Source organism: Mastigoproctus giganteus, chromosome 8 (genome assembly GCF_048544385.1).
Source record: "Mastigoproctus giganteus isolate SK-2022 chromosome 8, ASM4854438v1, whole genome shotgun sequence".
NCBI classification, from domain to species: Eukaryota; Metazoa; Arthropoda; class Arachnida; order Uropygi; family Thelyphonidae; genus Mastigoproctus; species Mastigoproctus giganteus.
In genome coordinates, this window is record NC_143582.1 from 98015012 (window position 1) to 98041136 (window position 26125).

General features: G+C 37.4%; 1 protein-coding gene across 1 annotated transcript in view; it reads left to right on the forward strand.

Annotated features, from left to right (window-relative positions):
* LOC150081733 (uncharacterized) overlaps positions 1-26125 on the forward strand; it is a 253463-nt gene that overhangs the window by 50538 nt on the left and 176800 nt on the right. Inside the window, exons 3-5 of the mRNA XM_090378835.1 lie at positions 3510-3653; positions 12173-12293; positions 17048-17202. Coding sequence (XP_090234961.1) covers positions 3510-3653; positions 12173-12293; positions 17048-17202 — 420 coding nt within the window. The remainder of the gene's footprint in view (positions 1-3509; positions 3654-12172; positions 12294-17047; positions 17203-26125) is intronic.

Consider the following 26125-nt stretch of genomic DNA (forward strand, 5'->3'; position numbering starts at 1 on the left):
GAGGTTATGCACAGTGTTTCAGTTTATCCCACAGATACTCATGCGATTGTCATCCGAGGATTGAGCTAGACAGGTAGATACTTGGAGTGTTCCTCAAACCATTCTTTAACATAATAAGTACGTTGAGAGTTGCATTATCTTAAAAGTGTCCCTAGTCATATCCCCAAAAAAGTCCTTTTAAAACCTTTCCGAGCGTACCAGATCCGCATTGATGTTCAGACACGCTCTATAATTCTGGTGTTCTCCAGTGTGATGAGGGATCCACAACACAGCTCCCCCATCATTACGGCTCCTCCACAGAACAGATCCAGTGCCTCGTGTGACTTCTTCGATATGTGCACTTTTCACTTTTTATGCTAAAGAGCCCAAATTGGGACTGATCATATCATATATCTTTTCACCGGTCCTCTCCTGCGTCCAAGCGTTCCTGGCATCAACACATTTATATTTTTTTTCTGTTGTTCTCCGAGATCAGTGGTTTCCATGAAGGCCTCCTATTCACGTATTGCATTTTTGTAGGATTTCCACATTGTACTGCATTATAGCCTCTGTTTCTGACGCGCTAATAAACTACAATCCACATTGCACTTTGCATTAACGATGGTTAACTGCTTCATTCATTTGACGGAATGTCCGCTCCAGACATCTGCTGCAGTTGCACCTGCAGCACAAAATATTTTCCCCAGGATTTTTTATGTCGATGTTTTATATGTAATGACCATAATGATACTAGTCGTTGAATTATCGAAAACTACAGTTGTCCTCTCTGTCGTAATATCTTAAAAACAAAAAACATGCACCGACAATGACACCTCTTTGGAAGTCCGTGAAATCCTGTCCGAGTTGAGCACCATTTGGGTCACGGCTTTATATCGCTTTCCTACGCACGTTTGCATGACGTGTACCATCTTCGATATACGTGTATTGTTTTTGCATATGGTACACACCTCCATGATCCTAAAAAAGTGTCCAGACGATGTAGGAATATTGATAGAATACAAGGTAAACAATCTTTTAATGAACTTAAAGGTTCTTTGTATGCAATTCTGTGTCTGAGCTGTTTAAACAAAAGTTAATGATTAGCTTCTCAAAGCTTGCACTGTTATACCCTTTTGTAATATTTTTGCGCTATTAATATGTGCAGCTAACGACATTCAACCACAGACTGGGATTTTTCCACACCTCGTCTAGGATTTCACATAATTACAGGGCTGTCACGGTACACTGTTCATGTAAAAATGCTTTCATATCTTGGCGTAGGCATGCCTCAAAAACAAATTATACTTCTCAATAAAGAAAAAAGCGCAATGAGTTTATTAAAAAAGCCTGATAATATCTTACAACTGAAATGGGATTCATAATTTGCATGATAACGAATAATGTAAAAGAAATGCACTTAAATTCGCAGTCGACCTATTTTGTATTATTTAGAACTTGCAATAAATGAAACCTTACACATTTTCATAACAGAATTAGGTGTATACAGGTAATACCTTAACAGGCATTAGGAAGGAACTTCTCGCACATAAAAGAATTTTATCCATAATTATCCAGGGTCGTAACTACGTATAATACATGAGTACATATAGTATATATAAAATATGGATATATGTACGTGAGTACATATATTATATATAAAATATGTACATGCGTACATATATTATAAATTAAATTTCAATTACAGTGGAATTTGCTTATCAGGAACAATATATGGCCAGAAATCTTGACCAAGGAGCGTCTTTAATACAGTAGTGTGGCTCTCATTATACTACAGTGTCAAAGCATATCCGGTTACGAGAGCAAGTAGTAGAAGTGAAAGAGCCCAAATGCTCATGATTAAATAAATAAACTTTACTTTATTTTCGATACCCATAATTGTCCTGTATCTGTATCATAATAAGTATCATACAAATACAGATTTACAACATCATAAGAGGAAAGTGCACAAGGGAGCATCCCCATGATGAGAAAACGGTAAAGTAAATGCTGTCTGCTGAAATAGGACCGGAACACAAACGTGCATCTGAGAATTGCTGGAGGAAATCTCCACCCATCCCGATTTCATAAATCTCAGGTGTTGGACCAGATGCTACCAACAATCAGTTTTTGTGAACATTCGGCTTTCATATAATTGGATAGGTAGGGACATCAGTTGTGTGATTAAGCCCATCTCTTAATTTCACTGCCAGATCAGTTGTTCGAGCTGGCTGGTGTTCGGAGGTGGTAACTGAACCAAGACTTTTGGTGATGTATTATCCTCTGGTTGGACTATCAGTTGTAAGAATTTGAGCACCGCCCAATGTGGGTCTAATCACCATCGGGATCGGCTTTAAGGAACAATTCATTAGAGTAAATTTCGCAGGATGAACAGAGAACTAAACTGGAAAAGCTAAATTTGTTAGACTTCATCCAATTCAATTACTTATCATTGGGGTTTAGGCGATCAGACTTATCCCAAAGTGCTCCATTATGTATTAATTCTGTTTTCATGGCCAAAACTTTCCAAAAAAACTCATGAGGAATACCCTACTCTCTCTCCGCCGAAATCAACTAACTACAGCCCTGACTGAAGATTCCTTTAGAAATTCCTTCAGTCTATCACTGAAATAGAGCCCAGACCTCTCCAGACGAGTGATAAGTGATGAAATCAATATATTGTCACTGACAATTAATCATCAAGTTTAACTTATTTTATTGAAACAATTTCCAAATGGCACCAGAAATTTTATTTTCACAAAGCCATCAGTAAAAATGGTGAACATTACTTAACATCATTTTCATCATTATTTAACCAACAACCACAGCAGTCAGTAGGAAAACGAGTTGTTGCATGTGGTAGTAAACTCCAGTCGTTCTACTTCATACATGAAGGAGAAAAGTGGGCAACTATTCCTAATTAAAATGTCTATTTTTCGTTTACAAGCCGTTTTTGCATATTCTATGGGCTTAAAAATCCTATATCCCACCTCCTGATATAAGCTGACTACAGTTCCGATTGCAGAAGTCTTTAAAAATTCCTCCCCACAACACAAAATTGAAGAAAGGGGCAAAACCAATGTACTGCCATTGAGGATACATTATTAATAAGAATTGTTCTTGCTGCTGCTTTTATCCTAAAGCAATTAAGACTGTGAGACGTCATTATGTTGTATCTAAATTGCGTGTATTCTGTCGTTGGTTTGCATATTCTACTGTATAAAAACTCCGAGTTTCCAGAGATGAAACTGTTCAACCTTCATCAGACTAGCTAGTCACAGCGTGAAATATACTCATAAATATTATTACTACAATCTTAATGGAATTCGATCTCAGTTCTTTTTCACATTGTGTGGAAAGGCAGGAATCACAATTTTTAATTATTTCTGACTATTAATTCTTCTCGAATCTTTGCTTTTATAGTTTAATATTTCACTTCTTTAACAGAAATCTAGTACACGGTTTTAGGGAATGAATATGTTAACTGAACTTCTCATTTATAAATATATATTCTTTTCTTATTTGTACTTCAGGAGACGAAAAAGATTGAAAACTCTGAGGACGCTCGTTTATTAATGACGACATTTACAAAATCTATTCCGGTTGCACCTCATCTCATTGGCTTCGTCATCTGCGATTTCAATTATACCAGCACAAAATCTTCCAAAGGAACAGAGGTAATAATTATGCTTGTTAATAGAAAAAAAACTTGATTAATACTCCATAGCTCTTTTTATAAAATAACAAACTCTTACAGATTTATCTGAGATCAGAAATAAGCAACCGCATCCCTCTTTCCGCTTGCTTATTTCTTGGCCGCTGTTGAAAATTAGATTAGAAACAATCGTGAAAACTGAAAGTGTTCCTCAATTTAATACTCGGAGGGTTGTACGGGTGGAAGAAAAATATCAGGAAGTCTGCAAACAAGAAACAAAATGCATGGTGATAGACAGAAGCTTAAGCAAGGCCATTTGAAACCAAATAAGTCTATTAGCATTCAGATAGAAAGAAGCGAAGTAAGAGATAGCTATGAAGTGCACCATTATTAAAAATTTAGAGAGGATTACAAAGGAAGACGGAAGACTTTCCCGAAGCTCTCAGAGAAAATATTCTAAATACCAGAGTTAGCAAATACCCTAAAGCTGCACAATTTGAGGTCCTACTATATCGGAGAAAGAACGCTGCTACTCAAGATCAAAGATGGTCACAAGTGAAACAACGCAGTCGTATTTCTGAGATAAATGCTCTTGGCGAATTCTTCGGCCTTCAGCACAGCTATTAGCAGACTATAATCGGCGAGCACTCACTAATATATTCCTGTCTGAGCACTTGGTGCCCTTTCTTCAAGAGATTGGCAGAGACTTCAAAGAAATGGCAGACAACAACAAATAGAAAAAATATGTTGAGGTCCTAATTCGCAACAAGATATACAGACACCAAATCTTCGCTAAAATAAAATGTTAGAATGACATGTCTCAGTCAACTTCGCTTTTCCCTGCCTAAAAGTTATACTCGTGACCACCACACGTGTGGTGCTACTCACGAAGGCAAGCAAAAACATTATGACAGTAAAACATCGACTAGCGCAACATATATAGTGCCTGCCAATTGGTGAGTACAAAGCCCTTCTAATGGGTAAAGGGAAGGCATGAAGAAATTTGAAAAGGGAATGATTTGCGGCTCTTGAAAGGTAGGAACCAGCAGCTCAGCGACCACAAGTATTGCTGGCTGTTCGAGGGCCGTCATAGCGAAGGTGTGGCGGGACCAGTCCATAGAGAGACACATTCTGAGCACACCATCCAGCGGATTCCCTGGCAGATAGGATTACGAAGTAGGTAACCTGTTCATGTGCTCATACTGATCGACTGTCATCAACACCTCTGCAAGTTGTAGGCAAGAGCCCCTTTCTTGGACATTGGATGACTGAAATGGAATTACTTGGCCTGATGAATCAAGGTTCCGGCTCCATCATGTCGATGGACGGATATGTATTCCACAGAGAACAGGTGAACAGTTGCAATCAGACTGCACAGTTGGACCAAAACGGGCGGGCAGGGATGGTATCATCGCTTGGGAAATTTTTCTATGGGTATCACTGGGTCCCTCATCCCCATTGAACACATCATCACCAGATCCTACCTCGGCCTTGTTATACAGCAAATTTTGCCGTACTTAGTTGTCTTGGCAGAGTCCAGTAGCACTGTACCTTTTCAACAAGACAACGCTCCATGTCACAACGACCTCATTGTGCAGGAATGGTTCGGGGCTCATGTCCAAGGACTTCGTGTGACCCTTAGCCGCCAAATTCACTTGACCTCAAGTCTCACCGGAAATGTGTGGGATGCGATGAAACGTAGCATTCGCCAGTTCACGCCAGTGCCTCACTCCATTGCCCAACCCTGGGATGTTTTTCTGTCCAGCTGATCCAGGATATCTGAGGACTCGTTTCGGGGTCTTGCGGAATCGATTCGACGCCGAATGCAACATGTTATCACGACGAAAGAATGTAATGTTTTGGCTCATGAATGTACTAAGCGTAAAGTGAGTTATAGTTACTATAAGAACTTAGAGTAATGTGCCCCTAAATAATAATGTCTCAATTCTAATTTGTGTGTTTCTTAATTAGTTTTCTGTAATTATTTAATTATAAATGTATTTGTAACCCTCTGACACTAGCATGCCTGGATGGGATTAATTGTATATATCTTATACTTTAATTAAAGGTTGTATTCTGTTCTAAACTTTAATTGATAAGAATTCAAAAAAGAAAAAAAAAACAAACAAACAAACAAAGAGAAGTGAAAATCAGCGCATCCTTACCTAGCCAGCCGCATCATTTGCATCATTTAAGTCTGTTTAGTTGTTGTTTTAGTGTAAGGCATAAAGTGATCGCTGTAAACGAGAAACCATGGAAATGCGAATAACACCAAGAGAAAGAGTGCGAGATACATCAAATTTACATATAACATCCTTTATTTTGCGCATGGTGGTGTCGTTATCTGTCGAAATCTATAAAACAAAAAATACGCAGGCACAGTGCAAACAGTAAATAAACGTAGCATTCATCGCAGAGGAGCGTGTATTCATCGTGGAACATTACCAAGACACAGAGTCGTATAAAACTGTAACGTGATATTTGTAAGCAATTTTGATGCCGTCAAACTATGTATTACGGAAGCCTGCGAAAACATTCAGGAAAGCAGAGCGAAAAGAAAATATAAATTATGGATAACTTCTGTCGTCTCTTAATTTTGTTAAATCACAATTGTGTAGAACTTCTGTTTTGTATCTAGAGGAAACAGGAACCTTTAATTACACACTTAGATATTTGTAATTATTCGGAACGCCACCCTTTTTGATTTTTATCTTTATGGTAAATGCTACAGTACTGTTAGTGCAGGATTTAGGAGGTCTGGAATCCTGGCGCATGTAGGTTTAGACTCCTGAAATAGTGTTTTGTGGGCCACCTGGAGCATCAGTAATCGTACTGTTCCGGAATTTCCTGCGGACTCCATTTCGGAGTCCTGCCGCACTGAACCTCTGTAAATCCAGCCTTGATGGTACGCATCTTCCTTTGTTTTAGGCCATACTTAAGCAAGGGCAATTGAAATCGACTACGTCGGTTATTAACGCCCAAAGAGAAAGAACGAGTGATCACTAGCCGCCTAGTATGAAGCACATAAATAAATAAAAGGCGTAATAATCTAATATATTACTCAATAATTGTATTTTAATCAGGTAATTAATCAATATATGAAGTGAAAGAAAATCATAATGAAGACAATGCTGATATGATGCCAAAATCTGACGCTATCCTTTGGAACTTGATGCGCACCCATTTTAGAAAAGCTGTGGGTTAGAGGAAGCCTGGAAGGGGTTCTCTTTAATCACTATGGAGCCTTGCACAACAAAGGGGAATGTCGTACAGCAGTTTTCATGCAGTAGTGAGGAAATTAAAACTGTTTCCCTATAAAGTGTATTTCATCCAGAAACTTTGCCATCACACTGTAGAAAACGAAGCCATTACTATGCACAGTTCCTGAATAAAGTGGATGTTAGCTATTAAACACCATCTTTTAAATTAATCGTTTCATCTGACTAACTAGGCAAACTCTCAGAATACGACGGTATGCTGAAAATCTCCCTTGCACCCATATATCCTCTGAACACTGAAGTTGTTGTAGGATTTTTAGCGGATCAGGAACTTAGCCATATTGCGCCGTATATAATATGCCTGTATATTTCGTGCGTTCTGTGGTCGATTTCCTGTTTGCTGGAAAAAAAAAAAAGACCGGAGACTCCAGGAGAACACTACATGCTACCCTCTCCTGAGACCGATTAAATCAGATACGTTGTGAAAAAGACCCATAAAAATTTCCCGCAACATTGACGGGATTCAAATTCAGGTCTTTTCCACCCGGTGTGGGTTGAACTGTGATTATACCATTTGCGCTACCCACGAGAGAGTGAACCCTGGAGTGTGGGGTGCAATGGTCCGCCTCAGGATTTATGAACCCATCCTTTTCATAGATACCATAATCACTCAGCGGTACATTGATATAGATATAGTCCAATTCATCATCATCATGAACTTGGTCCGGCTTAGGTCTTTTAAGACCTGTTCCGTTATAGCTCTTGGAGGTGGTCGTGATCTCGCCATCGTTGTCTTGGTCGACCAACATCTTTCTTGCCTGTAGGTTTGTAGTTAAAGGCTAATTTTGGGATCCGATCTGGGTTCATTCTTTCTATGTGGCTGATCCATTTTTCCTGATGCCGTTTTATGTCATTTACTATGTTATCTACTTTTAATTTCTCGCGGATATCTAAATTTCTTTGGTAGTCTAGTCTTGTAAAGCCTAATAATGGTCTTAAAAATCTCATTTGTGCTGCTTCTAGTTCGTGTGCATCTTTATTGTTTATGATTCAAGTCTCACAGCTGTAGAAGACAGCTGGATTTGAAGTGATGTTGTGCAGTCGCAATTTTGTTTCAGTTGTCATTTGTTTTCTGAAGTAGCGTTTAATCGTTCCATTCATTTTATTATATTTTTGTAGTTTAGTGTGGATGTCTTTCTCTTCATTTGATATTAAATTTCATAAATAGGTTAAGTCAGATATTTGTTCTATTATTTTATCATCAATAACAATTTTGACTCTTTGATTTTTCCACATAATCCCATTGATTTTGTTTTTGAGGTGGAGATTTATCTCGTACTTTTTACCTATTTTATTAAGTTCATTTGCTGTTATCTGTAGTTCATCTTCGGATTTTGCAATTATAACTTGATCATCGGCATATAATATAGTTTGGATTTTATTCCTGTTGTTCAACTGTATTCCGTTGTTAATTGTTTGTTTCCATTCTTTAAGAATTTTATTGATGTAGATATTAAATAAATTTGGTGATAGTCCACATCCTTGTATGCTCCTTTATTGGTGTTAATTGGGTCTGATAGTTGGTCATAAGAATATTTTATACAGACTTTTGAGTTTTTTATAGGCTTTGGATCGCTTTCCGGAGTTGGGTTGGGATATTTTCTTCACGTAGAATCTGCCAAAGTTTTTTTCCGGTTTACATTGTCATATGATTTTTCATAATCAATAAACAGCAGAAATGTTGGTAGATTGAATTCCCTTCTTTTCTCCAAAATTCGTTGTATCTATTGTGCTTCTCCCTTTTCTGAACACACATTGTTCTTCTAAGAATTGTTCACTGTATTTATTAAGTTTATTCTTTAGTATATTAGAGTATAGCTTTGCAGCAGTTGACAGCAGTGTTATCCCTCTGTAGTTGTTAAGGTTATTTCTGGAGTGGACTCCAGAAATTCTCTTCTTTTCTGGAGAAGATTAGTACTATATTACATGAATTGGGTTATTTCTGGAGTGAACTCCAGAAATAACTCAATTCATGTACTATATAATATAGTCCAATTCATGGACTATATTATATAGTCCATGAATTGCTGGGTACCTCACTGCAGGGGAGATTGTTAAAGCGCGGTTTCAATAAAAATTGCTTGCATCATTGACCAATTCGAACTAAGATTCTTTCCATACAGTGTGGGACTCCAAGGCACTTAAGGCCATGGAGCAGTAATTACAATGCGTGTAACTTGCAGGTATTCTGTCGCCAATTTGCTTGTTTTGCTGGTTAAAAACACGAGTTTCTGCGAGAAAAAGCATGAAACCCTCGCCGAACTAATTTCAGGCAAAAATCAGACAAAGAAACCGCCGCACATGTTCACTGTAATAAAACGGATAATTATTTACGGAAATTACTAATAACAACGATTTAAGAGATCCTTACAGGTCAAATGTGACAAAGTAACTTCCGTTAATAAATCCGTTTATACACTGCATATATTATTTCAATTCGAACAAAGGCCAATGAAGTCTGTCCTTCTGCATGTATTTTTGTCCAGACTCATCAAAAGTTAAAGGAAACGAGAAATAACGTGACGACATGTTTTATAAATAACTCATTCAGTTTACTATTCTCTTTGTTTTGTTCTCGAATTCGCGTTGAAGTTAAATTTTATTTATGTATTTCCAGTAACACAAAAGCGACTAATAGGTATTCTCGCAGCACTTTCTTTCTACGTGTGAAGTCAGGTTAAAGGTTACCAGAGAAAGAAGTAAAAAAACCATTGTAATGTTGTAAGGAAATGACTTCGTGAGTAGTCCATTGTGACTCTTATTGAAGAACACGTGATTAATAAACTCAAGGACATGTTATTCATCTTCATCTTCCTCTTCCGGATTTCCTGTTAATATGTTGTTTACAAAGTTGGCAGGAATATACTTTGCATAAACATTTTAAGGAGAGGGTAGGAAAAAAAAAAAAAAATACAATTACAACTAAGTGTAAAAGTACCTTTTACACTCTCTTTCTCTTTCTTAATAGTAGTTAAACAGAAAATTAATATTTCTGTTTAACATGTTCATATCGCCATGAACGTATTAAATTATTTAGCATCATAATGTGACAACATTTTGGGATTTTTTTCAAAATAAATCTTTTAGGACAATTTAAATTTAATAATTTTAAAAATGTCTTATAATACAAGATTCACATTTTAGTGCTGAATTACTCGAAGTTTGTTCGACGAGCATTACAGCCATATTCCACTTAGATAAATTTATATGAAAAAAATATGATATTCCAATAAATGGGCCTGTTTCTAGCTTTTAAAGTACTTTAACAGAGTTGTGGTTGAGTTTCTATTTAAATCTGTCCTTCAGTCTTTGTTTCTCCAGGCTCACACAACTGAAAAAAACATATTATAAAGACATGTTAACGTCACAGATACCTTGACCTCCCCATTTTCTAGTCATCAGAAGTCTCAGAAAACAAGTTCTTTCAGTTACTGTTAATTGCGATGTTACAAACTTATACGTGGAGATACGTGTGAGCTGTGGTCACGTTATTCAAATATTGTTTTGAACATAGATCTCAATGTCTTCTGCTATAATTTGAACTGTACTGTGAAAAAAGAATTAGAAAATGTCAAAATAATTGTAATGTATGTTTTAGAACATTCCATTATTAAGAAGCTTGCAGCATTCTAAACTGGCTTGGCACCACGGTTCAGAATCACTGCACTCATAATTTGGCTGTCTGAAATAAATCTAGCAGTAAAATAATTAAACAAAATAAAAATTAAGAATTTAGGTTCTTAATATATATATATATTTTTTTACTGGGCAAAGCAATTTCAATGCTGAAATGGCCCATTTTACAGTAAAAAATTACATTGTGCTATAATTCTGTAAATTTAAATTTGTTAAAAGCAATTACACTATTTTAACTAAATATATAAAATTAAGTTTATGTTTAACAAACGTGTAATATTTAACATACTCAAAATTTTATCTGTAATGTGTATGTAATAGTGAACTTTTTTATATATATAAAAAATCCACCATGAAAGGTATTATTAGAACCTATAGGGCTTAGTTAGTAACGTGCGTGGGTTGAAGGCTGAGAAGGAAGAAGATACTTGTTTGACATTAGATTTTTTTAATTTCTGTAAATTTTAATATTCAAAAAAGTACATGAGAAGTTGTTCCAAAAAATCAGAAAATCCTCTGTTCGGGCTATTTTTGAAGAAAGTTGGAAAATTACCGTTGCAGCTGAGAAGAACAGTGCTCATGGAAGCACCCATAGAAACGACATTCAACGGAAACTAAACGTCTATGAGACAGAGTAGAAATAGATGGGCTATTATTAAACCTGATTATCCTCATTGAATGGAGTCAATTAGTGAGTGATTAACGAAGTTAGAAGAACGAGATTAATTTTACAGAAATGGTAGAAAGATTTTAAGCTAGAGAAAGTCAGAAAAGTAATGGTGAGTCAACCGATAATTGAGAGTGTCTGAAAAAGTAAATGGGCTTGTCAGATTGTAGTTGGAAATGGAGATCACCCAGATGATTAAATGAATTAGGAAGTGTATAGGAAGTACCGATCTTTTCGCAGTTCTGCTAATTTCGCAATTCATGATGCTTTCAGTAGATCGAGTAAAAGTGTGGGGGGAACGTGTACCTATTATTGAAATTTCGGTGGACGCACAGCAAGAATATGCCAAGCTACGTGACGAACGTGGCCCCTGAATGCACACTACTCGGACTCCTTCCAGTCACTAACTGGCAGAGAGATTATACATTAGCTGATACGGATACCTCCTAGAGAATTACCAATAGATTCGGTCCGGTGGATTATCTAGCAACCGACCTACAAACATCGTTTCAAAGCTGTATACTCAAAATTAAGGAATGGCGAATCTCGTCATTGCCAAATTACATATTCTGGCTTGCAAGGAAGTTTTGTTTTTCGAACATGTCTGAAGGGTAGCTCTAAACGCTTAAGTGATGGGCACTATGCTGAATAAACAACTAACTTTTGTCATAACTTCATTAAATTTAAATATTACCGCTGCTAATGATTTGAATGCTCTTCAGAAGAATATCTGCATCAATAGCTAATGCAAAATAAAAGTAGCCTTCAATTTCTATTGAAGGCTACTTTTAATTTGCATTAGCTATTGATGCAGATATCAATTTTGCTATGAATGGCTTTTACAGTTATTCAAATTGTGCTAACTTTATTTGAACTGATTTTTTGTTTTCTTTCGCCACATAAATCGTGAAAAGTTTAATTAGCCACAATTCTTTTGATTAAATTTTTTTTAAATTACAGATTCGTGTTTACACTAGCACAGAACAGTTGCATAAGACAAAATATGCACTTCAAACCTCTGAAAAATTACTGGAATTTTTTGAAGAATATCTTAACATTTCTAATTCTCTAGCAAAAGTAGGTAAGTAAATTATATTTCCTTTATAATCTCCGATTAACATAAATACTGCTTTTTTTTGCCTATTTTAGAAAGCTGGTATTTTGTTAGAAACACTGAGCAACCAAAAATTACAAGTTACTGATTTTAAAGAGAAACAAACAATGTAGCTGAATTATGAGACTATGCAAGAAACTTTAATCATTGCGCTATGAATTAGTGCGAATGCCAGACGAGGAGAATTTGAGATAAACAAGCATTAACGCCAGCTTATGAATGGGGCTAAACAAGTCACGTAATACGATTAGCACGAGCTATTCCAGGAAGGCCATCGAAGAGAGGATGAAGAAGACGGTAGGGAATGACATCCACTAAGCTGTAATAACGAGACCCTGAAGCCCTCTCTATTGTCAACGCTAATTAATTATATCATTGAAGCCACGTTGAATATTTCCTGTGGTTCTTGCTGAGTACTGTTGCAGAATTATAAGGTGTTTCTAGCTTTGCGTGCTTCTCGTTGGTGACGACGATAAATGAGAACCAAACGCAGCTGAAATCCATCTCTTCTAACTTCAGATGTTCTAGAAGTTGCTATTAGCAACAATATCCGCGCAAATATAAATAGTTTAATTGAAATTACGTTGTATATTTCCTGATAAACTGATTCAACTTTGGATTTTCAGGAACGTATAACTTTATACCCTTCTGAAGATTCACTGCTGAGCTTCAACTATTACTGAGAACTATCATTAAGCAACCAATATGATAATAATGGTTACTTAATGTTGTAGATTCTTTTTAGAAGGTTACTCTCAGCATCCGCAGGAAACAAAAGCATATTTGCACAACAGTCTTGTGTTCTAATCCACAAGCTTATTCAATTCACCTCCCCGAACATTTCGTTATGATAAACTATCCATATGCTCCAATTTGACAGGGATCTTTATTATTATTATTATTATTATTATTAAAATCTGTTTATTTCCCAGGAAACCTTGGGTCACCCAGGATCGGCTCTGTGCTAGAAGGCTGTGAATATTTACAGACTAAGGTGCGAGGAACACATGTACAATAAACAAGAGTACATGCGTGCTCGACCAGAGACATTTACATGATTAAATATACAAAATATACAGTTGCATGAAGACAAAACAAAGTCTTTGTCAAATACAAATAGGCAAGTTAAAAAAAAAAGTTAGTCATGTCCAGGAGCAGGTGAATATCACAGAATCATTATCTTGTAGCAGTTCTTGAGGATTTCCTTCCTGTAGAGCTTGTCTTCACAGAACCTATCAGGATGGATCCTAAATTTATTGAAGATCCGAAGACAATTGGCTGGAAATATGTTCCTCAGGGAATCAATGTTTGACAGGAGTCGGGGTGCTACCCTCTTCGGGTCAGGGATTAATGTGGATACGAATGGCGCTTGTTGTTGTTGTTTGGTTTTTAGGAGCATTAGCAACTAAGGCCATATTGCTCCTGGGGAAGTATGCGGTGGTCATTCCCTGACCTTTCCGCATCCTCCGTATTTGGTGGTCACGTACGGATGGAGCATCAATTCGCCCCGTTATAAGCTGTGCAAGTCTGGGGATATTTTTTGTCATGATGATATGTCTCCAGGAAGTGGTGCCCAGATTTGCTTGTAGGATCAATCTGAAGAGGAGATAGTTAGGGGTGGCCTATCACCCTGTTCATCCATCTAATCAACCAGTACTCTAAACTGAGATACTTGTGAAGGTATGAGGCGGGGGAAGATGACCAAATTTCTGATGCATAGAGAGGAATCGGCGTAATACACCTCAGGATGTGCCGAACAAGCAGGGCTGGCTGATGCACATCAACGAGCTCCTGACGCACTACCCCAAGAGCCGCGTATGTCTTCTGCCTCCCTGACAAAGTGAGGCTGAAAGGTGAGCCCAACATCCCAGGTGAGGCCAAAGTCAGTATGGAAGGTCACTTTTTGCACCGAAGGATGCGTTCTGTGTCTCTGATCAATTTAACTCTTATGCGCAATTTCCCAGGCATAACCCACAAATGGCTTTCGCCCAAAGCGTTTTGACTGTGAAAACACAGGGAACAGAATTCCATCCCAGGAGCCTAATAGGTCGGTTCCAACCGAATCTACCTCGGTCCCTCTGTCGAGGAGGCTTGAGTAGATATATAATATTTCATCTGTCCAGATCCAAGAGAGAATTTTTGTTTCCAGACTGGGACAAGCAACAAAAGCGGAAAGTATCAAGGCACTCTTTGCCCAAGAGCATGGGATCAACTTAGACGCAAAGGGTATCAAAAATAGACATCCGACCTATTTTTCCTGCCCTGCGATTGTAAAGAATATTGTCTTGGACTCTAGCTGCTGGCCCGTAGGCACCTTCATAAAGCCGTTCCAAGAGAGGAGCAAATCGATCGCCTACAACGCACCCAGTCGAGATAAACAGCCATAACTACAAAAGGATGATATGCTACCAGGTTCACACGAAGGAGAGATTCTTTGCTTTATGCAGAATGTACGCAACGTAAAAAACAAGCTTCATTGTCTCCAGACTCTCCTATTTCTTAATGAGTTTGATGTCATCTGCCTTACAGAAACATGGTTAACGGCGGACAGACAGCTTGATCTTACCTCTTTTACAACTCCCTTACAAACACATAGGGAATCATAGGATTAGCGGGCAGAGCAGAGGGGTTGAAATCCTATTTAACGATCGATTCCAGCCAATAAGGACACGAGTGAGCCAGTCGAATAACTTTGAGGCAGTCTGCATGAGGCTGAGCAGTCCCCTTCACCAAATCCAATGCTGCCTGGTTTACATTGCCCCAGACCACAATGAAGACTCTAGAGCTGAGCTGCTCACGTGGTTAGCAACCAACTTAGTGCCTAAAATTCCAACTATTGTAGCAGGTGATTTTAACTGGCCACTGCCCAGGCATGGGGATGCTCTTGTGGGCCTTGAGGCCACTATTCGGGCCTTTAATCTTACACGGTTAGCGATGCAACCAACTAGAGCGAGTCAAGCGCTGGACCTAATCTTCCACAACTTGCAAGACATCAAACTCCTATCTCGCAACTTTCGATTACAATCTGATCACTCACCAATTGCATGTAACCTATCCTTACAGAGCAATTTCCTTGGGTTCCCTGACGAGTACTCCGCTGACTTGCCTGGGATAGCCTTCTCTACTAAAGATATCTGAAGCTAGAGATCATTCTCCAATGCTTGATTGGGTTTGACTGGGGACATCTCTATTCTGAGCCGTTGGAGGATGCCATTATGCTCTTGTCCGAACAACTGAAGTTAATTGTACTACGTGGTGCAATCAGAATCACCAGGATTGGTAACAGGTCGAATCAGGGTTTTAATAAGGAAATTAAAAGACAGCTTTCATCAGGAAGCGGAAGGCCTACCGGAAATGGCATAAAACCCAACTTCCCTCGGACCTATACATCTTTAAGAAAGAAAGAGTATGCTTCTTGAAAAGGAAAAGGCAAGTCCTTAACCAAGCTGTTCTCGATAGTTTGAAGAGGGGTAGATGGATCCTTTCACATCATCATCATATAGCCATTGAACAAAAGCTTGTCCAGGAATGGGCACAGTTCAGCTTTCTGCAGGCAGATTTTCCTGATCCTGATTCCTCTCTCTCTCTCACAGGAGGTTACCTAGGGCACATTTGACTGACATTGAAGTAACTAGAGAGAGACCCTAATTGATGTCCTTAATAAACTACCCAACAAAGCTACTGTGGCCTAATTGTTTCCCACACTTTATTATCAAAATTTGCAGCCCATATATAGCTGAACTTCTCCTTCACCTTTTCAGACAAATCCTGCAATCTGGAATAGTTCCTTCAATTTGGAGAACTTGCCATGTTAAGCCCATTCCAAAGATCAAGAAACCCAAATCTCTTGAAGACCTGCGACCAATCTCCATCAGTTGTTCTTTACTCAAAATTTTTGAAAAAGTAATTCAGCCAGCAATTGTCCAGCATTGCTTTGCACACAGGCCTTATCTTATGGTTCGTATTGGCTGATTTTAAGAAAATGAAATTAGAATCAGTAATCTAGCGCAACCATCATTTTCTTCTCTGTGAAAAAAGTTTTCATAGAAGAATCTAGTTCCATTGCCTAAATTCATCGCGGAATATTGGATATTGCTTATTTTCTGAATATCACAGCGAACTTCGGAAAAAAAAACTGCTTGGTTATTGTGATGCGATCTACTTTTTTCCTTCAAAATATGCCGCGGTCTACCATCTCAAAAATTTCATTGCACAAGGTGCACAAATCGAAAGATGACTGTATATTTAAAAATTGTCGTGATCGACAGAAATTAAATCCGCGATCGACTCGTTGGCCACCCCTGGCCTATATAATCCTTGCATAAAATTTCCATTAAATCGGAAAGCATATTTATATATTTCTTTGGATATTTCTCACCCATGGGTACTCAGGCCCTTAAACTCGGGAGAAAAATACTGAGATTCGCGATTAATGGCCCTGATTGAACGAGCCTTTAGAAATTTAAATGGCTAAGCAGGGATTCGAACCTCGACCTCTCCAAAAGAGTAAAAACCTGGCGAAATCAAAATTGTCACCGAGGACAACAGATTTGGTGACATGTGTATAAATGAGAGGAAATTCATACTGTAAGTACCATGGTTTCCCTCTTCGACGAAAACCTTTGAACTCTAAAAACACTGAGTATTCTTTTCAAGCTTCCTTCAGAAAATAATTGGCAGTAAATTATTAGTAATCAATAAATTTTGTTTGTGTTTTTCAGATATAATAGCAGTACCAGATTTTGAGTCCGTTTCTTTCGGGCACCACGGTCTTCTGATACTTGCAGATAATTATATTTTGTTTGAAGAATCAGAATCTAGTCAACAGAATCAGCAAAGCATTGCAGAAATGATAGCGCACGAATTGGCTTCTATGGTAAGGTTGTTTTTATTAAAAAATATGTTCCTTGGTTTACTCTCTACAATCAATTTTGAAGATTCATATTTGGGATACTTTACTGATTAATTTAAAATATTTTTCACCCTCTTTCTAGTCTGGTATATTAATTTCTCTAAAATGATAAAATTAAGATGATTACGAAGAATGTCTAACTGATCAAAATAAGGAAGGCTACCATTTAAGGAAAAATATACCGATTTTTGAAATATTAAAATACATGAATAAATATTTCCAGCATACTTGAACTGTTACCGGTAATGAATTCTCTTCTTGTACTGACAATTTTAGTTCTAAACTGGGAAGACAATTAACAAGTATTGACTTACTTCAGAAATAAACGGTGGCAATGTCCATAAAGGTTACATTTTTCATAAATATACAGTGTGATTCAAAAGTGAAGGTCATCTCACAGGGATGTATCCAGCGAAAATGCCAACAGAAGAAGGCTATAGGAATTTTTGGATTTCGAGCACCGTTATTGATTTAAATAGCATGGAATTTTCTTGATGCCGTTTCTGTTGCATTCCTTTTTCGTTGCCTTTTCTTTGCAATGAAAACTACCCGATTTTTCTCCATTTTGAATAGAAAAGATGGTAGCTGAATTTCTTCTTCTAACACGGAATTATCGCTGTGAAACCGAAAGAATCAATATACTGTGAGTAGTAAATTAGGGTGCGTAGTCTAACAAAGGACCCTTATAATGTCACTCGGTTGTTTGTCTGTCCTTCCGTCAGTCACAGCATTGTATCTCTGGAGCCAGTCAACCTGTTGCCTTTGTACTAAAGTAACTCTCCTTTTGGTGACAAAAAGATTGCTCAATAGTTAGTCAATAATTCTGTAAAGGTCATTTATAAATTTTGCAACGAGAAGTATTTTTTAACACTTTTCAAAGCTGGAGTTGTCCCAGCAAGGAGGTACTCAGAGAGCCAGTGTTGAGACGGCAGTGGTGGGGAGATGAACAGCTTTTGTTGTTCGTCTGCGCGGAATCTTGCACGGCCCTCACCTGCCAGTCACTTCTCCCCCAAGACTTTAATCGCTTCCCGAAGAAGAAGTCAGAGTCGCTTCTCCCACCGTTGTCATTCACAATAACTGGAAAGACTCAAATAGACAACGTTTTCGTTAGTTCCTCAGTTTTAGGCCAAGCCGGGGTACTAGAAATTGTTTTCAGTTACCATAAAGCTCTCTATTTGAGATACTACACTAACGACCATTCGTGACTACGGACCTTTCATCCTGAGTGCCCGGCACTCAGTAGTTGACTGATTTCCTATTAATGTGGCTGATACAGTCACATTCCATTGTGACAATATAGTGCAAGCGTCTCCAATCCAGTCGATCATTGGCACCGCCAAAGTCGATCTTATTGAATATCCTCCTCCCTATCGCTTTGCATTGAAACAAGTGAAAAATATCGAATGTGAGTTGTACTCAAGCCACTTCGAGCCACATTATTGCTTGTATTTCCTGTCCGCCATGTTTTAATTCTATACAGCTTTTGTTGTTCGCCTAAAAACGATCACGTTTTAGTTCAATAGATGTTTTTATCAGTTTCATCAAATGAAAAAAAAAAAAAAATCTTATTTTTGGAAAATCCGTTTTTTCGTTGTGGATACAAGTGACTTGTCAGTTGTTACAAAAGGTGAGAAATTGAGGTTAATCCTCGCAAAATGATATTCAGTTAAGATGAAGAAGCATGGAAAGCGATTTTTTGAGTTTGGCTGATAAAATTTATTATAGTTCATTAGTGAATGCAGATTTGAAAGTGAAATCAATCGTTTGTTCAACATATTTGTGTTAATCAACATTTTTCTTGAATGAATACGATCGAAACTCTGCATCGCACTCGTTTAATAGGTAAACATCTTAGTAATGCCATTCGAAATGCAGTATTAACAAACCGAAAATTTCCTAAATTATAGATAGAAAAGAGGGAGTGTCAGAACTCATTATAAACAGTGCCAGAATACACTGTTTATAAAGTTGTGCAATTTTGTGTGTTCATTGGCTGATTTGCTTACAGAGTATTGGCTGAATTACTTACAGAGCAAATCGCTGCTGAGTTTCATCACGCTGCCCTATTTAAGACATTTTCTGTTTTCTGTTGCATCTATCTAGATTGCTCGCACAGAGGCATCCACTGGCCTTTTGCTATTTGCAGACCATGACATAAATGCGGTGCTGTGAAGTAGCCTTCCAGGAGATAGCTGCTTCCTGGTAGCAAAGTTGACAGAAACAATAAATAATACAACACACACAGTGAACAAACATAGCACTACGCTCATTTCTGGCCAGTTTACAGAGTATCAACATAAAGTACCAAGGTGGAGATGAACTAATGCTTTGGAGTCGCCCTACATGAGATGCAACACACGTCCGCACATGACAGAAATGCAAATATTTTGGAAATGGCCACAGTGATCACTTCTTTATGGGTCGGCACTTTCTTGAAAAAGTGGTTCCTCAAAGCTTTCTTGTATTTACCTTCATAAGTAGATGTCTGTATTCACCCGTTGAATTAATGCGGGGAGGGCATCCTTGCTTGTTTCCGGAAGCATTTTCTCCAACCTTTAAGCAGAAAACTGGGTCTATGTGTTTGCATCGGTGAGTAAGCTTCTGCTTTAAATTTTTATTTTTTTTTAAATTTTTGCTAGCTTTCTCAGCCCTTATATTCCGTTATGCAGCTCGCAAAACGATTCCCACAAACAGCACATAAGTTAGGCCGCTTTGCAACTACCAGACATGCCAGAACTTATATCAGCATACTCTTGGGCATATACCCTCGTGCCATCTACCGGCACTTCTCAGAAACTTGAGTAGTTGTAGAGTGGTGTTGCCAACCGCGAATTAAATTATTAGTCTATGTTTAAAATATTTTATTTAGGAATTGGTGTATATTTACTCAGAGGCAATTGTTTTTTGAGGGTGATCGAATTCTGATTATAGAAAAAAATGTGTTTTAATTTTATTAATAACGCGAAAATTATATTTTTAAAATACTAACATAACGGATGGCCTTGTATTCACTCTTATATATACAGTTTTGTGTCGTCAATTTATAAATTATGTGTGTTACAACTAGCATATTCAAAACAAACTTACTTCTATTTGTTTGATTGACCAATAGATTGACTGCTAGAAAATTAATTCACTAAAAGATTTTCTGGTTATATTGTGGAATAGCCACATGGTAAGTCATTGTGCATGTCGGGAGCCTCTTTCTGTTACATCCGTCATTAAATGTCTACTTTTACAGACCTTCGATCTTGAGCTTCTTTTTAAACTTCATCGCAGACACCTAATGGAAATTGGTGTTTTTCAACCTTCATTATAACTATTTCTGGCAGCCAATATAACATAAACCTGTTAACAATAGGTCGTGCATATTTCTCAATGATGTATACAAGGTGCAACATGCCGTCTAGTGACCCACTAAATTTCTTTCACATCCGCATCCAGCTCCTGATTTAAAACGATGAAAGTTTTAATTGAATTCCATTTTCTGTCCATTACATTGGTCGTGAAGCGCATTAACTGCTTTATAAGCAGTTTCTCAGAGAAAATAAAGCCTCGTTATTTGCCAACGTAATTTAGAGATTTCTAATATTAGAAAACTGGTTCTGGAAAGTTACTAAATTCTAAGTCCATTTTTTTATGATCAAAGTATACGACATGAGAAGTTTATTTCAGTATTATAGAAAGAATCAGCTTAAACAGAACATTTGCTTAAATTAATAGAACGCTATGTTTCCTGTTCGGTTTTCTATATCCGCATGCTTAACGAGTAGTTGCTATACGCGACTTTAATTTGCATTTTCCTTGTTCATAAATCTATATTTTAATTTACGAGTCCTGATTTGTGTTCCGTCGTTTGCATTTTCTTACTGTAGTTTCTTTAAGCGACAAACCTTCAACTGAAACTGAGTGAATGTTTCCTGTTTTTAAATAAAAAAAATATATCGTCTTTATTGCATAATAATTATTCAACATGGTGAGCTCGATCATATTTTTTAAATTATTGTTATGGCTTCGCCTTTTAACTAAAAAACTTATATCTTCGTTTGTTATACGGTATACTGCTGCTATATTTAGAAAACTATTAATCTCACTTAAATCTGGACAGCGAATTTTGATAATTCGTTAGTGCAGTAGTTCCCAGTCTTTCATTAATAATTTTAAAAATTTAACTCAGTTTACTAAGGATAAAGGGCGGTTAATGTAAGAATTGAAAATAGCGCTTGATTTAATCAACACTAATCACATCTAAAGTATAGTATTAAGCATAGTTCTCTAAGCACAGTATGTACGACTGAAAGCTCAAAATATAGTATGTTCTAAAGTACGACTGCAGTCTGTTAATCCAAATAAATCACAAATAAGGTGTAATCCTGCTTATTTATACAAATAAACTCGCTTACATAAAACATTAGTAGATTTTTGAGCATACGAGAAGTATTTTTGTACCACTAATTGGCACTTTGTTTTTTTAAAACAATCACCAAAATTCAGACAGTTATTTCATCTACATCAGAATGTTTCTACACTGCCCATAAAAAGTTCTGTTAGCACCATTTTTGACGAATCCTTCGGTTCATTGTCCTTGTGGAATAGACGTTCTACCAATCACTTTTCAGTCAAAAACATGAAAATCGGAAGGCGACCAGTCCGAACTTTATAGAAGATTCTTAATTACTTCCCAGAGCAATTTCCAGATGGTTGCAGTAGTATGTTCAACATTGTGTGGTTACTCATCTTCGTGTAACAAAATAACATCATCAGCCAAATTCTGGCTCTTTTGTTTGTGATGGAACGCCGCAGATCAACTTTGAGAATTCTTGCGTAATTTTATAAGTTGTCTGTTTCACCTCTATACATAAAATGTCATGGCAGCTGTCCCTGTAAACCAAAGAATGTAACCTTCCCAGTAGTTTCTAAAGTCTTTTAATTGCTTCAGCCCTAATAATGTTTGATATTTCTGGCGCATACCTAATGATTTGTTCTCTCGTTCAAAGAGCCTACACCATGCTTCGTCCGCAGTCATTATTCGATCCAAGTCATTTCTTTTTTCTTCATGTTAATATTATTCTAATATGAATTATTATCAATTAATTTAATATGAATTGCATAAAAATTGCAGACTTATTATACAATTAAAATATAATTAGATATTAGATGTAAGAGCGTTTCATTTTACCCAGAGTTCTTGAGCTACTGGAACAAACTGCCATGTAATCGTCTGCAACTGGAAAGCGTATTTAAATTTAGGAATAATTAAACAAATGATTACACAGAATGAAAAATATAATATTTTCACAGAAAACGAAAATGCTGTGCCATATTCCACCATCTGTGAGAATCGCTTGTTCATAAATATTTATCTTGTTTAAGGATGGATATTTAACTATTGTCATTTAGAACATTTATTAAAATTGCTTATGTAAAAATGGAATAAATTAACTGAAAGATTAAGCGATTTTTTTCTCATATAATAAAATTTAGAGAAGTACTAACTTAAAAAGAAAGCATTTTCTATTTTATGAATATAGATTCATATGAATAATCGAACATGCTGCCGAAGTTTGGTAGGAGAGTTCTGAAATAACGTTCCAAGCATATATATATATATATATACGTAGAGATATTATGAGCAACTTTAGTATAATATCATACTGACTTCCAGGCCGACGTGTTATTACATGCCTTATTCGCTGGCAGAGTCTTTCTCTCGATACTTGTGCTCAAATTTACGCTTCGCTTCAGTCAAATAGCGTACTCTAGCTTGAGTATTTTATTCTGCTGCTCAACTGCGTCCAATAAATTATACTGTTTAGATAAATTTGCCAAAACACGGACAGAACTTTCTTAAAAGTTGCTCAACAGCAGCGTAGTCGGCACTGCAAAACCCGCTGATGAATATAATACGATCCTGCATTTTGGCATTAAGTCAGATTTCCAGAAAAGGTAAAGTTCGCGTTACTACAGATATAATATACAAAGGAAAATTACATTCTGAGATGTTGTTAACGGAACTGTGGGTTATCAGTTACGCTAGGATCGTTTGTCCTTTCCAAAGTACATTTTTTGTTAAAGAATGGTATTTTCTCTGCTGTTGGAGGGCAGATTTGATGGCTAAAGGCACGCAACACATAAATCATATTAGTAATGAAACTTCTTTAAATACAGTTGATTCTTGATTATTTGAAGTAATAGAAGAGGAAGTGGGAAACATGCAGACACACGCGCACACACACACACACATAATATTACGCGTATAATATATGCATTTCAAAGACAAATGTAAGACAAATTGAATTTTACTTAATACGGCATGCATGGTCACACCTTAGTAATATAGGATATAAACTAGTCTGTGCCCAGCAATTATATTTGAATGGATGGAAGTGTTAACCCTTATGCATATACGAGAATGTATTATTGTAATTTCTTGTTATAAGGAGTTTTAAATTTGTATCGGGTTTTCTCTATGACTTCCAATCCAGCTATTCTGATCAAAACCCTAGTTTTATTTTCTGCCTCTTAACAGAGTCTGCAATGATATTTACTAATAAAGAATGAAGCATGATCATCGTGGATTCTGACAAGAATGCAATGAGTACCACTGCTTCTCGTCCGTTCTGTATGAACCTGGAGAGCCACAACTTTGGATATTGTTTTATCTGGCAAAGTTTGTTGGTGGTAATACTTTGCCAGATCTGTGGCCAGTTATGGTAACATGCTTTGTGAATAGGCTTATAATCCATATAAGGAACTTGGAGTTGTTGTAAGAGTGTGGCAATAGGTTGCTTAGCAGCAAGATGGGTACCTTCATTTTCTGGAATTTCGGAATGTTCCAGGATCCAAAAAATATTACTGACTGTTTGGATTCGCTGCAGGAAAGTAACTAGTAGTGAGCGTTTTGCAGTATTGGATGAGAGGAAGAGAAATTTTCCTTAATGGCAAAGACCGCACTGAGAAAGAGCCAGTATAGGTTAGGGCACGTGAAATGGAAAATTCAACAATCCGGTCAAGTGCTACCTTTATGACATATAGTTCGGCAATATTGGTAGTGGTGTCCTGAGAAATTTCACTTAAATCAATGTTCCAAGTTTGAAGAATTTCTCTTAGTCTGAATGCTGCGGGTCGGTTTTCATTTGGTTACTCAAAAGAAGGAGCGATTGAGAGCATCTCACGGAAGAACCGATGCGGTAAAAATTGCTTTTTGACTATTTAATTGCGCTGGCGATCACTTTCGTTTGAGGATTGAGACAGTTTAAGCTGTGCAAATCATGGACAGGAGAAACAAATGAGAATGCGGTCACTAAAGAAATGTCTCTGTAGATGCAAGCAGAATAATTAGTATGGATGTGAACGTTGGGTCGAGAGTCGCCGTAGCCTAGTGGTCAGGCGCGCGGGTGCATAAATAAATAAATAAATTTTCTGTTTATACTCCGGGACGACCAAACGGGTTAGAGTTCACAAGATACACAGAATACAGTACAAGAAACAGCACCGTATTCAGCAGTCACGGGCTTGAACCCCGGTCACTCAAGGCACGTGTACTTATGCACCAGGCTACGGCAGCCCTCATAAGTACAAGTGCCTTGAGTGACCGGAGTTCAAGCCCGTGACTGCTCAATACGGTGCTGTTTCTTGTATTCTGTCTATTTTGTGAACTCCTCTGACCGTTTGGTCGTCCCGGAGTATAAACAGAAAATTTATTTTAAAAAGGTTCAATCTCCCCCCCCCGGTGGGGAGAGATTGTTAGCAGTTTTGAAGCCAGATATTGAAAGTGATTGTATAAGAAAGTTTACAGAATGGTGTGACTGTGGCGGTAGATTAAAAACCCTACATATGATACGGGTTGTATTCAAATGAATTCGGTTAGTGAGCCACTCAGTGGTGTCTATACTGATGGTTATATTCGGAGTTGGAGATATATAAATTGCGATCAAATCGAAGAGTAATTTATTAACTAAAAGGCGCGGGCTCATTGCTTTAAATGCTTCAGCCTGACTGGAGCACTACTTACCAATGGGAAAAATATTTACCTTCCAAGTGATTGCAGCTTCACCACCCCTAAGATTCTTCCTTAATGTGAAAGAGCGTAGCTATGCATAAGCAATGCATAGCTACTCCTTGAAGTTTCATCCAATTTTCCACTGGGAAAATTATATCTTGTTTTGGAGACAAAAGGATTAGTTCCAATGCTTCATTCTGATAGAATATATGCAGCTGGCGATTCCATAGGCATACATAATTACTGGTAATATTTTTCTTCAAAAACGTCCTACTTTTTGTGATGAAAGGTGGCGGGCAGTAAGCGATCCTAACTGGGATTGTGCTGGATGACAATTTCTTGATGACATCAGTGGGAGCCAGCTTATGGAATGTTCCTTGTCACACAGAAGAATAGCAGGTGACTTCATGGGAGTTGGAAAGAATGGTCGAATGATCACGCCCCTAAACAAAAATGAAAGTTAACGGCGAGCATCGTCGTCAATCTGGGTACAGTCAATAATGTGCGATGCATAATATTAAACTCCTGGAATCAGGATCTTGACAATTTTTTTCAGAAGAAAGTCTAGTGAAAAAGACTTTTTTTGTTTATGTTCTGTTTCTGGTAGAAGACAAGATGCTTTGAGTGTCTCAACAACTGCATTAAGGTTGTGTCTCTTATTGGCATATTGGTCTTTGGTGGCTTGATCCTTAAATTTTTCAGTGAAGAAAAAAAACGATTATCACGGAAAAAGTAAGGGGGGGATGTTGATAGCTACTGTGGTTTCCACTGTCTAGAATCCTGCAGAACCACTATGTGGCAGGTTTGAAATGGAAGACTGGTGAAAAGCGTCCTGAGAAAAGGCGGATGTATTTGGGCTCCCTTCACCGGTACGTGGATGTTGAA